The sequence below is a fragment of the Nerophis lumbriciformis genome, linkage group LG15 (assembly GCF_033978685.3).
Source record: "Nerophis lumbriciformis linkage group LG15, RoL_Nlum_v2.1, whole genome shotgun sequence".
Taxonomy (NCBI): domain Eukaryota; kingdom Metazoa; phylum Chordata; class Actinopteri; order Syngnathiformes; family Syngnathidae; genus Nerophis; species Nerophis lumbriciformis.
This window is the reverse complement of record NC_084562.2, coordinates 3,663,194-3,681,219: the sequence shown is the minus strand read 5'-3', so window position 1 is coordinate 3,681,219 and position 18,026 is coordinate 3,663,194. Positions and strand designations below refer to the sequence as shown.

Below are 18,026 nucleotides of genomic sequence, written 5' to 3'. Positions count from 1 at the left end.
AATGTATACAACTTGATGTTACTTGATGTTCAATAAATTTGAAAATGTTAAGCTTGGCATTAGCGTTCTGTTAGGCCGATGGGGGCAGGTGGGGCTTGAAAACTCCCCCTTGTCCAAAGTGGGGGATGACAAAAAAAGTTTGAGAACCACTGCCTTAGCGTCCTCTCTCACCTGAAAAGGAGACTATTATATATGTCTCCGTTATCCATAGGTTTATCTATAACCCATAAAGTAGGCAGGCACGGACCTATTTCTCAGCGTGTGTTTATTCCAGCCGGCACATTAATACACTGACACACAACATTTGGATTCCCATCATGCATTGCTTCAAAACTACGGCAAGTAGTAATGTACAAAATTTCCAGCCGGACAAACTCCGAGAGGGGGGGGGTTACCCACATATGCGGTCCTCTCCAAGGTTTCTCATAGTCATTCACATCGACGTCTCACTGGGGTGAGTTTTTCCTTGCCCTTATGTGGGCTTTGTACCGAGAATGTCGTTGTGGCTTGTGCAGCACTTTGAGACACTTGTGATTTAGGGCTATATAAATAAACATTGATTGAAACAATATTGGGGGCGTGCCTTAAAGGCACTGCCTTTAGCGCCCTCTCACCTGAAAAGGAGACTATTATTACGTCTCCGTTATCCATAGGTTTATCTATAACCCATAACACGGTGGCCGAATGGATATAGTCACTCATGAACGGTCAGAGAAGCACAAGACGGCGGCAACGCAGTATTATGGACCACCTTGCAAGTGTCATGTCTGTGTGATCTTGTTTTGTTTTAGTCATGTTCGATTTTGTTTTTGGACTTTTTGTGCACTTTTGGTTGTTTTGTCACCATAGCAACCATTAGTTTTCACCTGTCACGTCACGCACCTGTTTCACGTTTTGAGTCACGCACCTGTTTTTGTTAATCATGTCTGTAGTATTTAAGTTCATTGTTTTCAGTTTGTCTTTCTGGTGACATCCCACAATTATGCTCTGCACATTCCTGACACTTGATTTCATGTCCATCCTTCATGCTGCTCCTTTTATCCATGCCAAGTAAGTTTTTGTTTATTAATTCTATAGTCTTTTGGTTTCATAGTTTGTTCTCCGCCACTGTGCGCGCTTTTCGTTTGTACTTTTTTTTGATAATATAAAATAAATCATGTACTCCCCTTCACGCCACATCTGGTCCAAATCTTTTCCACCTCGGGAGAACAAACCACGCCACAGTCCTAGTCGTGACAGCAAGCAACATTCCGTTCTCATTTGCGGATGTTTTCAACAAATCCGTGAAAGATATGTTCCCGGATTCAGAGATCGCCATTTGAGTACTGACAGAACAAAAGCTACTCAAATAGTGAAAGGTAAGTGTTATTTATTTTTTAAGTAAGCAGCAAGTACAGTACAGTTAGTAGAACAACTGTGTTTTTATTACTGTTTACTGTAATATATATATATATATATATATATATATATATATAGTATATATAAATATAAGAAATACTTTAATTTCAGTGAATTCTAGCAATAAATATACTCCTCCCCCTTAACCCCGCCCCCGCCCACCCCCCACCCCCCAATCTTCCGAATTCGGAGGTCTCAAGGTTGGCAAGTATGGATTTAAGACCTTGACCAAAAACAAATATTGTCCTTAGGGGTGTCTCGGTACAACTTTTTCCACTTCCGATGCGATACCGACATTGGAGCACTGAGTATTGGCCGTTGATGATATTGTACCAATACAATGTCAGCTTGAATCATAGATCATTCTATTATTTTATCATGTGGAATGTAAGAAAAGGCTTGATGCAGTGAAATGACTCAATTGGCTAACCCAGGGATCCTCAAACTACGGCCCGCTGTAAGCAACTGCTCTGACTTAGCGTATTGGCTAGCAGCCCCTTCACTTCACTCCAAGAAGCAAGTCAAACATTTGCAAACATTATAAAAAAGAAGGAGGTTTATATGGTTGCTAACTTTGCCCAAGTTGTTAAATATCTCCGCAAGGACGGAGAGCGAGTGCAAGGCTGCTCGCTCCAACAAAGCTACCGCAAAGGAGTTTATCCAGCACTGACTTCATGAATTTTTTTTATCAGCAAAGGGTGATTTGTTCCGCAGCAAGTCTTTAATTGTGATGAGACCGAAAAAAATGACACAGCAGACCTTTGTTACAGCGAAGGAGAAAGCACTACCTGGACACGAGCCGATGAAAGATCGCCTCACATTGCTAGTTTGTGCTAACGCTAGCGGTGGCTATAATGCGAAACAACTGCTCAGAAACTCTCAGAGTGTTCAACAATGCCACAAATATTCGCAGATACAAGGTAACATGATTTTCCTTTTTTTGTTGTTTATTGTAGCAACATGGTTGTTAACGTTTTTTAACACACCAACGGGACTTTTGTGTGTGTGCTTGTTGACATTTAAGTTTGCTGTAATGTTGTTTTTTTTTGGATAAAAATGAGATTGATGAGCCATTACCCCCTTGTTATGTTGGTTTGATATACTGTATACAGCAGTGTTTTTCAACCTTGAGTCAAGGCATATTCTTTTTTATTGAAAAAAACCCAAGGCACACCACTAGCAGAAAACATAAAAAAAATGAAACTCAGCAGCCGATATTGACAGTAAAAAGTCGTTCTCGCAGTTGTTGGATATAAACTCAAACCATAACCAACCATGCATCACTATAGCTCGTCTCAAAGTAGGTGTACTGTCACATCACGCCGTGACTTATTTTGAGTTTTTTGGTGTTTTCCTGTGTGTAGTGTTTTAGTTCTTGTCTTGCGCTCCTATTTTGTAGTTGATTGTCATGTCATGTACGGATGTACTTTGTGGACGCCGTCTGCTGCTCCACACGCTGTAAGTCTTTGCTGTCGTCCAGCATTCTGTTTTTGTTTACTTTGCAGCCAGTTCAGTTTTAGTTTCGTTTTGCGTAGCCATCCCTAAGCTTCAATGCCTTTTCTTAGCGGCACTCGCCTTTTGTTTAATTTTGGTTTAAGCATTATACACCTTCTTACCTGCACGCTGCCTACCACTGTCGTCTGCATATTGTGATCACGACAAACTATGTTGCCTTCATCCACAAAGCAATTAGTTACCTGCTGCCACCTACTGATATGGAAGAGTATTACACGGTTACTCTGCAAAAAATTATTTTTAACCCAAGTAGGTGAAATGACATAATCTCCCACGGCACACCAGACAATGTCTCACGGTACACTAGTGGTTGAAAAACACTGGTATACAGTATAACATATATATACATTATGGTGTCTTTAAAGTGTGCTGTTTTTTATTAAAATAGGGACATTTGTCGAGGCAAGAACCAATTATGGAGAACTCTGCTTCACCATACGAACTTTTCGGTTTACGTACCATGTTCAAGAACCAATTAATTTCGTAAATCGAGGTTCCACTGTATTAAACACCATGTTTGTCTAAGTAAAATTAAAATAGTTAGAGACAAAGCACGTCAATGGATCAAAAACACGCTCCATGTTTCAATACATGGACTAAAACTCTGAAGCAGTGTTCTTTCTGCAAGGGACTCACCATGCGTGTGTCTTGTGTGTTGGGTTGAGGGAAAAGTCTCTCCAGCTCATTGCTGTCAACCACTTTGTTCCCTCCTGTGCTGCCATTGACCTCCATTTCCCTCCTGGTGGCCGAGTTCAAGCCAGAGGCCCCCTGGGAAGAGGTGGAGGACTCCAGTGCTGCGTTGTGTGCCGCCTGAGGGGTTGCTTGAACTGCCTTACACATCATCAACCTGAGGACCGCAAGAACACACACATCAGTCAACAGCGCACCTGACAAACCAACATTTACCCCTAACGGGGTGTTATTGGCAGGCTGTTCATGCGAACGCACCTGCCGCGGTAGCTGAAGACAAGGAAGAGAACGCAGAAGATGATACAGGTGACTCCGATGTGAATACCAATTATGATGCCAGTAGTGGACGTTTTGCTTTGCTCGTCTTGCACACAGTCGCATGAGGCATCCAGGACTGGGAAGACAGGAAACTTAAAAGTTCAGACAAGACTACAAAAGACAACTGGGTGATGATCCAGTGTTCGTAAAAGTGGGTGCTCGTGTTTGTTTCAGGTAACTACCAGATTTCTCCAAAGCCTCCCGAAGTGAAACAAAGCGCATGGTGGCGTTGCCATCTCCGTGTTGGTTGTACGCTAGCAGATTAATCTCATAGACCAGTGAGGGATCTGGACACAGACAAAGATAATCACATTATCTTAAACGTTTTAACTAAATAATGATATACTTTTTTTTTTACTGTGTGTCAGACAAACTTCCGGTTCTTGTTTTGTCCATGTCATCATTGAAAGCTTAACTTTCCAATAACTCATGAATGATTCATTTGTAAAACTGCGGACACATCGCCTGACCTACTAAGATCCAAATAACAATGAAATTAAATTGTGTGTACTATTAGTGATTGTGTTGCTGGTTAACTATGAAGACTCCGTGTACAATAGATACATGCAAAAGTGGTGCAGAGAACATACAAAGCTTTTATTTATTGAATCAAAAATATTGAAATTCAACAACTTGTCACGTGTTGCTGGCATCAAATTCTAAAGTTATTGATTATTTGCAAAATAAAAATGTTTATCAGTTTGAACATCAAATATGTTGTCTTTGTAGCATATTCAACTGAATATGGGTTGAAAATGATTTGCAAATCATTGTATTCCGTTTATATTTACATCTAACACAATTACTACATCAGCGTTTGTGTTTTAATACAAGCAAACCTTTAGTAGATCAGGCCTTAAGAGTACAGAAGTTTTCTTGGTTTGATGCCAATCTACTGTAAGTTGTTCATGCACCATCATTATGACAAAACAATACCATTAAGGTATCTTCTATGTTTTTCCAGAACCATGAAACATCTCACCCAGCTGAGTGATGTTGTACTGGGAGGCATTGCGTGGCAAGACGATGGGTCCAGTAAAAACTGCTGTATGGGCTCTTCTGTAATAGAGTCTGAAGCCTTGGTGTTGACCCATCTTGGTGGAAGCTTCCCACATTGCTTGCACCACACTACTGTTCACCACTTTGGTGAAGAGAGAGGGAGGTGCTGGAACTGCAACACAGCACAAAAGAACTCATCAACGAGTGATTAACTGGAAATCAGAAGGAAAAGTTAAATTCTGCTGTAACGGATGTCTGCTAGTGTGGCTGTAATGTGATGGGTAAACCTCACTCCAACAGGGGTTTTCAGCTCATTGGCTCGCGGTGCTCCAATTAACTCTAAACCAGTGAGGATACATGGGTGCTGGTTCGAGTCTGGTGTGTCCAGGGCTCGACTGCACTATGACAGTTCTCATTCATCCAGGTCATTCAATCGTTCGCCACTGGACGGTTTGGTTGAACTAGATCTGACCAATCTAAGTGCTAGATTATGGTGATCTTCTTAATATGAATGCTACTCATTCCTGTCTTCAGATGGTGGACTGTGTTTACCATGCTTCTTTGAGGTTCATCACAAACTGTAGAGCCATGACCCGCCACTGTGACGTGTACTCTCGAGTGGGATGGCCTTCTCTGTCCATTAGGAGACAGTGTCATTGGTACATTTTTATTTACAAGGCTCTTCTGGGACTATTGCCCTAATACATTTGTGCATTGATTTCATAGAGAACTACAAACTCTTATGCACTGAGATCCAACAACCTCTTTGTCCCTTTTCCTCGCACTGAGCTGGGGAAAAAAGCTTTTGTCTATGCAGCTCCTTGTGCTTGGAACATGCAACCAAGAGACTGGAAGCTGACTGAATTGTTATCCTTAAATGCCTTCAAATCTAAACTGAGATCTTTTGAAGGAGCCTCAGTTATCTGTAATACATGGGTTATACTTGTATAGCGCTTTTCTACCTTCAAGGTACTCAAAGCGCTTTGACAGTATTTCCACATTCACCCATTCACACACACATTCACACACTGATGGCGGGAGCTGCCATGCAAGGCGCTAACCAGCACCCATCAGGAGCAAGGGTGAAGTGTCTTGCCCAAGGACACAACGGACGTGACTAGGATGGTAGAAGGTGGGGATTGAACCCCAGTAACCAGCAACCCTCCGATTGCTGGCACGGCCACTCTACCAACTTCACCACGCCGTCCCTGTAACTGTTTTACTTGATGTCCATCCTGTTATTTTAATGTGTAATGTGAATGTAATTTTATGTGTAACTCTGCTGCCTCTTGGCCATGACTCCCTTGAAAAAGAGGTTTTAATCTCAATGGGATTGTTTTCCTGGTTAAATTAAGGTTAAATAACAATTAAAAAAAAGTTTATGAGCACGAACTGATGAAGCGGCAAAACGTCTTCCAAGACAAACCAAGCAGTCCAGTTGCGAACAATTGAACGCCCTGAGATCACTGTTACACTATATTAGTTTCTTGACAGCCTACAAATGATGTTCCTTTGGGAATCAAACAATGCAAATCAAAGTAAAAACAATGAGGGATGGCCAATATTTTTTTCAAGCTGATACCGATCATCGATACGAATAACCACTTTTTAAAAAATGTTATGTATATTTAGTTGTAGTTTGTGCATACCTGGCGGTGAGAAAGACTGAAATAAACGTGGATTTGACAATCTGAACCAGGAGATTTGTCCTAGGTTTGGTCACGGTCAAAGTTTATGTATGTATATAGGACAACAGTCACGACTGCCCCAAAGTGCTGGACAGATTAAAAACAGAAAGGTAAAAAGACAGGGTAACACTTTCCTCTGTATTCTATTAATAGTGACAGAGGAGGAAAGGACTAGCAATACATTTACTCTAAAATTGTTGTTTATTATTTGACGTTTTATAAGCTGTTTTTGGTTGTCAAGCGTGTCTCATTCGTCAGCAGCAGCATGTCCTTGGGCCTGACTTGAAGAGTTATAGTACACACACCATGACAAGGTGCAGCAAAAATATAAATGCATGGATAAGTAAACAGCCGCCCTTCCATCGGCCCATTATTGATGGCCCAGCAGGAAAACTCCCGGTACTTCTGATGGCTGGCCTGACCCTGTCTCTGGCCGGCTTAATGCACTTTTTGGACGCTGCGGCAAACCAAGGACTTTTGGGGCACCGTCGTAACCATGCTGGTGTTTCAGGTGTTGAGGTTCTATGTGTTGCAGCCTGTGCTTTTTTTCCCTCCTCAGGGAGTGTTTGCAGGGACTTTGGTGCGGGTGTCTTCCTCTGAAGGAATAAAGAAGTACTGCATTATCGGCGGCATGTTTATTGACACTGTAAGCCAGGGTCCTCAAACTGTTTGACTCGGAATGGGTATATGTACTGTATATATATATATATATATATATATATATATATATATATATATATATATATATATATATATATATATATATATATATATATGTATATTTAAAAAAAAGTGTTCTTTAAAAAAAAAAAAAGAAAAAAAGAAGGATTTAACAATCTACTTTACTCGCACATACATACATACATATATATATATATATATATATATCTGTATACTGTGTGTATGTATATATGTGGGGAAAAAAAATCACAAGACTATTTCATCTCTACAGGCCTGTTTCATGAGGGGGGGTACCCTCAATCATCAGGAGATTTTAATGGGAGCATTCGCATACCATGGTTTATATAGGGCACAGAGTGGGTGGGTACAGGCTGGCCTAGGGGCGTGGTGATTGGCTCATGTGTTACCTAGGAGGTGTTTCCGTCTATGGCGGCATGTTGTTACAATTTCGCTGCGCTTGTTGAGGTATGACAGGTCTGGACGGTAAATAATAAACAGTTTCTCTTTCAAGTATAGGTTGCATCTTTTATTACCACTATCGTAAGGTGTGCTGGATGCAAGAATTTGCCATGTTATTGAATATTCAACATTATTGTCTTTGAGGTCCCAAATGTGTTTGCTGAGTTCTGTGGTATTTCGCAGGTTTTTGTTCCTGAAAGAAGCCTTGTGATTGTTCCATCTGGTTTTGAATTCACCCTCGGTTAATCCTACATATGTGTCGGATGTGTTAATGTCCTTGCGTATTACCTTAGATTGGTAGACAACTGATGTTTGTAAGCACCCCCCGTTGAGGGGGCAATCAGGTTTCTTTCGACAGTTACATGCTTTGTTGGTTTTGGAGTCGCTCTGACTGGGGGTCGACGGCTCATTTGCAATTGTTTTGTTGTGGTTTGAGATGATTTGTCGTATATTGTTCATGCAGCTGTAGCTCAATTTAATGTTGTTCTTGTTGAATACTTTTCTTAGGTTGTTGTCTTTGGGAAAGTGTTTGTCAATCAGATTGAGGAATTTGTGTCCAATGTTCGTTGAGACGTTTTTGCTGTATGGGGGGTTGTACCAGATGATGTCGTTTCGTTTTCTGTTCTTTTTTGGCTGGTTTCCTGGCGTGGGTTCATAGGTGAGGGTGAAATTGTATCCGCTTTCATCAAGGGCTTTTTGGTACGGGGGGGTTGCTTGGTCAAATTCAGCTTTGCTAGATGACAGCATCGATAGCCTTTTATTGATTCCGGTAGGTATTCTTTTCGTGGTGGTGGGTGGGTGGTTGCTGTCATGGTGCACGTATTGGAGTGGCTATCGATGCTGTCATCTAGCAAAGCTGAATTTGACCAAGCAACCCCCCCGTACCAAAAAGCCCTTGATGAAAGCGGATACAATTTCACCCTCACCTATGAACCCACGCCAGGAAACCAGCCAAAAAAGAACAGAAAACGAAACGACATCATCTGGTACAACCCCCCATACAGCAAAAACGTCTCAACAAACATTGGACACAAATTCCTCAATCTGATTGACAAACACTTGGATGAGGTTGAAGCGCTGGATGTGTTCACCCAAACCCACCTACCTATCCACCAACAGCACAGTACGAGTAATCTTTATTTTTCCGTTTTTTGTAGTTATCAGTTCTTTGAGTTATTTTCTATTGTTATTAGATGTATTTGTGTGATGTCAAAATTCCTAATATCAGTCTGATAATTACCATGCACCTCTAAAAAAAACTACTATTGGTGCAACAGATGTGTTCTGTGTGGGTGTATGCAAGCGCCCACCTTCCCCATGAGTGTTCTCCATGACACTGTCTGATGGTTTGCTGGCACCATGTGATGTGTAGGCCTTGACGTAGAAGGTGTAGCTGGTGGAAGGCTCCAGATCTCGAATGATCTGCTGCAGCGTCGCCTTACTGACGGCCTCCTCATACTCCATCTCCGCAGGGTCTGATTGTGGAATGAAGTGGATAAGAGTGAGGCGAAGGAGAATGGAGTCAGGCAGAGATGAGGGTGGAATTAGATCATGTTTATGCATCATTTGATATCAAATAGGATCAAGAGCGGAAGCAATATATTCAAACTGCATCTGTCACTTTTCAAATCGTTATTGACTGGTGCCTGGCTTTACCAGTTAACAGGTAATCTAGTTTGACTTAGTGCTCGTGTGAATTACAAGTCTGGGAGAGAAGCCAGATGTGGGGAAAGTAGGCGTATTATTGCATCTTCCTGCTCTTATTCCAGAGACACCCAAGCATAACTGCAATCTACCCCGAACCCTAAAACAATCAGGCATTGTCATTATAGAAGTGTAATTACAGAAGATCTTATTGGGTGACACCTGGGGCCCTTAATTATATATCAGAGAGAATCATCTACAGAGAAAATCAGCGACAGAACAAATTTAGCTGTTTTCATTTTTGCATACTGCCAAACTATCATACCAATACACTGTATATTCATCAATAATGCCACAAGACTTATAGGAAATACTGTTAATATAGATATATAAGATAATAGTCATGCACAGTGCAACATGTGCAAGTAATTTGCATTAAAATCCCTGGCTTTTCATCGCACCCTCACCTGCGGTCCTGCGTATATGGAGGACGTAACCGATGATGTCCTGCGTGTTCTGATCGGGCTCCCTCCAGGACACCTGGATGGTGGTGGGTGAGAGGGCCTCAGCGTGCACGTTGGTGGGCACGCCAGGGAGGCCGTCGGCCCAGAGCACCGTGAGGCGAGCGCTGGCCTGCGTGGAGCCGGCGCTGTTCTCTGCGATGCATTGGTAGATGGCCTCGTCGTCCTGGCTGATGCCGTAGATGGTCAGCGTGCTGGAAAAGGCAGAAGGTGGAATAACTTAATTGTAGTCATGATGAAGCAAAAGTTGATTGTAGGGGACTGTCAAATATGAAACTGAATAGGCAAAAGATAATAAACATTATATGAAAATATACTTCGCCCAGTAAATCACAGGGAATATGCCAATTGTCCTATTCATTGGTCTATCCCGGGGGTCAGCATGTGGCTCTTTAGTGCCGCCCTAGTGGCTCCCTGGAGCATTTTTTAAAAATGATTGAAAATGGGAAAAAAATGGGGGAAACATACTTGTTTGTTTTAGTATATTTTTGTTTGAGGACAAACATGACACAAACCTTCCCAATTGTTAGAAAGCCCACTGTTTAATATGTTTGTGTGTATGCTTCACTGATGACAGTATTTGGTGAACATCGTTTTGTCTTTAACTCACCATAGTGTGGACTGTTTGTTTACAAGTCAAATCTTCTACTCCTTTTTTGTCTCATTTTGTCCACCAAATGTTTTATACTGTGCGTGAATGCACAAAGGTGAACTTTGTTGATGTTATTGACTTGGTGGAGCACTAATCAGGCATATTTGGTCAGTGCATGACTGCAAGCTAATCAATGCTAACATGCTATTTAGGCTAGCTGTATGTACATATTGCATCATTATGCCTCGTTTGTAGCTATATTTCAGCCCATTTAATATGCTTTACCTTTATCCTCTTTGTATATAATTTAGTTTTGCATGTCTCATGACACATTATCTGTTTGTAATATTGGCTGCATTTCAGATAGTTGTTTGTGTGCCATGTTGTTCCAGACCACAGCAAACATTACCTCGCTTGCCAAAGATTGTAATAAATCTATTAAAAGAAGACAGCCTGCCGTTTCCTTTAACTTGGACACACACCTTTGGCCATTCTGACAGTCATTCCCAGGAGTTAGCTCACCTTCTGAGTAGCCTCTGATTTACTAATGGTTTCCAATGTTGTGAAAATGTGTAGAATAAATATTACATTTTAACATTCCTGTCAACGAAGATTTGCTTCAGCCTGCGACACATAGTCATTTTGATAGTAGGCTATTATAACTAATATAGACACCTACGTCATTTGTGTCACTTGTGGGGCGCATGGTTATGCGGGGTTTTGTTCTCCCAGGAAGCAAAGGACAAATCCGGACAGGACTTGCAGGTGACGACATGATTTAATAGAAAAATAACACAAAACTGGTACAAAACAGAAAACAAACCGACAGGATGAGGTGCCGAACGCACTGGAAGCTAACGCTAACACTTAGCACAGACTATGAAACTTAGCAGGGGCTAGGAGACAAGAACAAACTTACGTGGCAGTCGCGTGATGCAAAAACAAAGAAGGCAGAACGAGTGATGAACAAAGGTGGGCTTAAATAGCGTTTCTGATGAGCAACAGGTGCGCGTGCAAGGCAGGTGAAAATCAAGTAACCATGGTGACGAAACAAACTCACAGGTGCACAAGTAATAACAAAAGGAGTCCAAAACTAACAGAAAACACAAAAACATGATCCGGACCACGAATCATGACAATTTGTTGCCTTCATTATAAGACTTATATATATCCAGACAGATTAGTTTTTTGTATTTTTGGTCCAATATTGCTCTTTCAACGTTTTGGGTGGCCGACCCCTGGTTTATCCATTCCTATTGTCATTTATTTCCTACGTATTTCTTCTTTATTTATTACTATTTTATTACATTTGTTTACCCCCTCTTATTGTTCATCACTGTGTGATCTATCTTCCTATTGCTATACATTTGCCATTCCAATCGCTCTTGATTAGACAAGCGTGACAATTAAACACAGAAAGTCTGCAATCTATTATAATTTGCTTAGAAGAGGAGCATGAATAAGATAGCGTATTCCCATTCCTTTTTGTTCTTGTTGAATCGTGAAACTGTCATGTAATTTCGCGTAATGTGACCTTGTTCAGCTGTCGGAAATAATAATAATAAACCCATGACCAATTTTGATAGATAGGCATGCTTGACTCTATCCATCCATCCATTTTCTAGTGCTTGTCCTTTTCGGGGTCGCTGGGGTTGCTGGAGCCTATCTCAGCTGCATTCGGGCAGAACAGGGATCCATCCATCTTCTTCCGCTTATCCGAGGTCGGGTCGCGGGGGCAGCAGCCTAAGCAGGGAAGCCCAGACTTCCCTCTCCCCAGCCACTTCGTCCAGCTCCTCCCGGGGGATCCCGAGGCGTTCCCAGGCCAGCCGGGAGACATAGTCTTCCCAACGTGTCCTGGGTCTTCCCCGTGGCCTCCTACCGGTCGGATGTGCCCTAAACACCTCCCGAGGGAGGCGATCGGGTGGCATCCTGACCAGATGCCCGAACCACCTCATCTGGCTCCTCTCAATGTGGAGGAGCAGCGGCCTTACTTTGAGCTCCCCCCGGATGACAGAGCTTCTCACCCTATCTCTAAGGGAGAGCCCTGCCACCCGGCGGAGGAAACTCATTTCGGCCGCTTGTACCCGTGATCTTGTCCTTTCGGTCATAACCCAAAGCTCATGACCATAGGTGAGGATGGGAACGTAGATCGACCGGTAAATTGAGAGCTTTGCCTTCCGGCTCAGCTCCTTCTTCACCACAACGGATCGATACAGCGTCCGCATTACTGAAGACGCCGCACCGATCCGCCTGTCGATCTCACGATCCACTCTTCGCTCACTCGTGAACAAGACTCCGAGGTACTTGAACTCCTCCACTTGGGGCAGGGTCTCCTCCCCAACCCGAAGATGGCATTCCACCCTTTTGCGGGCGAGAACCATGGACTCGGACTTGGAGGTGCTGATTCTCATCCCAGTCGCTTCACACTCGGCTGCGAACCGATCCAGCGAGAGCTGGAGATCCTGGCCAGATGAAGCCATCAGGACCACATCATCTGCAAAAAGCAGAGACCTAATCCTGTAGCCACCAAACCAGATCCCCTCAACGCCTTGACTGCGCCTAGAAATTCTGTCCATAAAAGTTATGAACAGAATCGGTGACAAAGGGCAGCCTTGGCGGAGTCCAACCCTCACTGGAAACGTGTCCGACTTACCGCCGGCAATGCGGACCAAGCTCTGACACTGATCATACAGGGAGCGGACCGCCAAAATCAGACAGTCCGATACCCCATACTCTCTGAGCACTCCCCACAGGACTTCCCGAGGGACATGGTCGAATGCCTTCTCCAAGTCCACAAAACACATGTAGACTGGTTGGGCAAACTCCCATGCACCCTCAAGGACCCTGCCGAGAGTATAGAGCTGGTCCACAGTTCCACGACCAGGACGAAAACCACACTGTTCCTCCTGAATCCAAGGTTCGACTATCCGGCGTAGCCTCCTCTCCAGTACACCTGAATAGACCTTACCGGGAAGGCTGAGGAGTGTGATCCCACGATAGTTAGAACACACCCTCCGGTTCCCCTTCTTAAAGAGAGGAACCACCACCCCGGTCTGCCAATCCAGAGGTACCGCCCCAGAACAGGGATATTCAACAAAATTGTTTTGAAGGTCATGTCTCAAGAAAGATGGGAAGGACTTCTTATTTTGTATATTCCAGAAAATCAGCGTCATCTAGAGCATATTTGATGTTTGTCTATTTATTCCGTCATTTGCAGGAGCACTCTGCTTTTTTGTAAGGTCCTTCTGCAAAAAAAGTGAGTCAAAGATCATCTCTATGACAGCACTGTAGTGTTTTTAGGAATCTGCTCCAAAAATGTGAGTCTCTCACAAGTTTTTAGACATGAACTTGTGGACCACCAGTTGAATAGCCCTAATGATGAAAAAGAGAGGACTCAAAATGGAACTTTGAGGAACACCACTAGTATGACTGAAGAAGTTGAAGAAATGACTACTGACTACATCTGAAGTAAACAGGCTACAGCAACACCTTAATTACACAAATCACTCTTCAAAAAAATGTGGAACTGACAAAAAGGAGAGGACTTAAAATTTAAGGAGTTTTAATTAAATTTTTAGGCACTTGCTGCAAAATGTTTGTTACCCAAGTTTTTACCTGAACTCGGGGGCTGGTATGGTATCATTACAGTGTAGTATTAGCGGTACAGAAATGATGAAATTTGGCGAAACGCCGTGTGGAACAATACTTTGTTACATTTCCACGCGGACAGAAAAGAGAAACTTTAAAATGTAAGTGTAGCTGTATTTATTCATTTAAAACATTTATCAACCCTGTGATGAGGTGGCGACTTGTCCAGGGTGTACCCCGCCTACCGCCCGAATGCAGCTGAGATCCCTGCGACCCCGAAAGGAATAAGCGGTAGAAAATGGATGGATGGATGGAAACATTTTTCAGCAGACATGTAAAGCTTGGTGTGACATGAGTAACCAATTTGTGTTAAAATACGAGACTTCGACTATCGTAATGTTGCGCGACCTCCGGCGGTTCATCCTCTTGTTCCCCTGGCAGGGAGTCTCATATCCAGGCTGCGGAGTCAACTTCATGCACTGAACTTTTTTCAGCATTTGGAAGTAAAACCTTACATCTGATATATGTTTTTCTTTGTGTGTTTACACTTAAATAGTTGGACTCATGTATTATTGTGTGTCTTATTGTGTTGTATTGTATTGTCGAGTATTATTTTTTTATCTATTTAAAACTTTTTCTACGATATCATATTTTTCCAATACCAAATTTTACTGGCAGTGTTCTGGCTCCATACAGAGAATTGGTACCATATCGGTTCATGTGTGAAAGATACCCATCCCTACTTGTTTCTTTACTTGTGACTTTCGACGGGGCAAAAGGAGAAAATGACAATAAAATATTTCATCCATTTGTGCATATTTGTATACTTATTCTTCAGCTTTCATATGTCATACATACATAACTCTCAACTCATTGTGTTGTATGTCTTGACCTCAATCACAATAAATAGTAGCCGTGGTCATATCCAGGTTAGCCATGCTTTTAGTTTGAAGCTCAGTTTGCACTAAACAGGTAGCCTCTGTGCATGTTTTAACAGTGTATTACTAGGTAATAGTTAGCAACAGTGGCGGGCCGTGCGTTTCCCACCTAGGCCTTCAGTGATGTCTGACTTCAATGATTACCTCCCAAAATACCATAATGGATGTCACCAGATGACCATTGCTGGATAAATACTATACAGAAACACATTTACGCACTACCAAGTATTGACCCACATCAATAGTGTACAAAACGGGTTATTTTCAGGCGCATTTAAAAATCAATTAAAACGCATCAGCAATTAAAACATATCTTATGTGGTACTGTCAAAATTAAAATGGCAAAAAACGTATTAATCGTGAAAAAATAAAGAAATAGAATATTTGAACTCACAATTTGTAGAACCTATCCGATGTTGTATAACCCCTCATAGTCGGTTGATTTGAGTGGAAATGGCGGGCATTTCCCCATTTTATTGCCAACCTCGTCTCACAAGATGTAGTTTTTCTTAAGTATCCTTCTTGAAAATGGCCTTGCAAATATACTGTATATCTGCCACCTAATCAACATGTTGCTCTCCTTCTTTGTGAGTACCGGCGAGTTTTCTGTGGCTTTCTATGGCTCATATGGCTCCTGTGCCACTTCCTGTTTTCACAACTTGTGATTGGATACTCACTTGGGACTCCCAAGTGAGTATCCAATCACAGCGTAAGGCCAGCTAGAAGGTCTTACTGACAACAACTCGTGATCTGATTGGCTCTGGTAATTGTCTATCAACTGTATGTGCCAGTTCACTTACAGTGCACAGACGCCCGCATTGTTGATTCTGAAGGCCCCAGGCAGATTTGGTACAGTATGGCAACATAAGGTAGCTGAATTCTGATTGGATACAAACTAAAATTAAAAACAACAGGAAGGAGCATATATGACATGAATAGAATATGAATACTTTTAGATATTTAGGGAAAGTAACTTAAAAATTACTTTTATCTTTAATTATGATCATGATTTCCGGTTATTTTAGGCCGGCAGAGAAGGCCTTGCTGGCCCTGATGGCACACCACTGGTTAGTAATAATGAGCTATTTGACAAGCTGACATTGAGGGACCCATTCTGCATAGAAATGACCACTCACAATTTATGACGACGACGATTAAAGGGGGCGCTCTTTATATAACAACAAAACACGTTTTACACTCGTTTCAAAACATGTGGTACGAAAAAACAGAAGTAATTTTATCCATGATGAGTAGGATTTTGACTTGACAATATGTTTGTACAAACCCCGTTTCCATATGAGTTGGGAAATTGTGTTAGATGTAAATATAAACGGAATACAATAATTTTCAAATCCTTTTCAACCTATATTCAATTGAATGCACTACAAAGACAAGATATTTGATGTTATAACTCATAAACTTTATTTTTTTTTTTGCAAATAATAATTAACTTAGAATTTCATGGCTGCAACACGTGCCAAAGTAGTTGGGAAAGGGCATGTTCACCACTGTGTTACATCACCTTTTCTTTTAACAACACTCAATAAACGATTGGGAACTGAGGAAACTAATTGTTGAAGCTTTGAAAGTGGAATTATTTCCCATTCTTGTTTTATGTAGAGCTTCAGTTGTTCAACAGTCCGGGGTCTCCGCTGTCGTATTTTACGCTTCATAATGCGCCACACATTTTCAATGGGAGACAGGTTTGGACTGCAGGCAGACCAGGAAAGTACCCGCACTCTTTTTTTTACGAAGCCACACTGTTGTAACACGTGCTGAATGTGGCTTGGCATTGTCTTGCTGAAATAAGCAGGGGTGTCCATGAAAAAGACGGCGCTTAGATGGCAGCATATGTTGTTCCAAATTCTGTATGTACCTTTCAGCATTAATGGTGCCTTCACAGATGTGTAAGTTACCCATGCCTTGGGCACTAATGCACCCCCATACCATCACAGATGCTGGCTTTTCAACTTTGCGTCGATAACAGTCTGGATGGTTCGCTTCCCCTTTGGTCCGGATGACAGGATGTCGAATATTTCCAAAAACAATTTGAAATGTGGACTCGTCAGACCACAGAACACTTTTCCACTTTGCATCAGTCCATCTTGGATGATCTTGGGCCCAGAGAGGCCGGCGGCGTTTCTGGATGTTGTTGATAAATGGCTTTTGCTTTGCATAGTAGAGCTTTAACTTGCACTTACAGATGTAGCGACAAACTGTATTTAGTGACAGTGGTTTTCTGAAGTGTTCCTGAGCCCATGTGGTGATATCCTTTAGAGATTGATGTCGGGTTTTGATACAGTGCCGTCTGAGGGATCGAAGGTCACGGTCATTCAATGTTGGTTTCCGGCCATGCCGCTTACGTGGAGTGATTTCTCCAGATTTTGTGAACCTTTTGATGATATTATGGACCATAGATGTTGAAATCCCTAAATGTCTTCAATTGCACTTTGAGAAACGTTGTTCTTAAACTATTTGACTATTTGCTCACGCAGTTGTGGACAAAGGGGTGTACCTCGCCCATCCTTTCTTGTGAAAGACTGAGCATTTTTTGGGAAGCTGTTTTTATACCCAATCATGGCACCCACCTGTTCCCAATTAGCCTGCACACCTGTGGGATGTTCCAAATAAGTGTTTGATGAGCATTCCTCAACTTTATCAGTATTTATTGCCACCTTTCCCAACTTCTTTGTCACGTGTTGCTGGCATCAAATTCTAAAGTTAACGATTGTTTGCAAAAAAAAAAAAAAAATGTTTATCAGTTTGAACATCAAATATGTTGTCTTTGTAGCACATTCAACTGAATATGGGTTGAAAATGATTAGCAAATCATTGTATTCCGTTTATATTTACATCTAACACAATTTCCCAACTTATATGGAAACGGGGTTTGTAATTGTAGACAAAAATTGAGGATTATTCATCACAAATGTGGAGTGAGATTGTTCAAGCTGAACAAATACTAACACATATTGTTGCTGGTGCAAATATATGC

General features: G+C 42.0%; 1 protein-coding gene across 1 annotated transcript in view; it reads right to left on the bottom strand.

Annotated features, from left to right (window-relative positions):
- The window catches only part of LOC133616225 (immunoglobulin superfamily DCC subclass member 3-like), a 262,060-nt gene that overhangs the window by 7,181 nt on the left and 236,853 nt on the right, over positions 1-18,026 (bottom strand). The window contains exons 8-13 of the mRNA XM_061975393.1: positions 9,860-10,107; positions 9,059-9,223; positions 4,904-5,092; positions 4,104-4,208; positions 3,862-3,997; positions 3,550-3,760 (exon numbers count right to left, since the gene is read on the bottom strand). Coding sequence (XP_061831377.1) covers positions 3,550-3,760; positions 3,862-3,997; positions 4,104-4,208; positions 4,904-5,092; positions 9,059-9,223; positions 9,860-10,107 — 1,054 coding nt within the window. The remainder of the gene's footprint in view (positions 1-3,549; positions 3,761-3,861; positions 3,998-4,103; positions 4,209-4,903; positions 5,093-9,058; positions 9,224-9,859; positions 10,108-18,026) is intronic.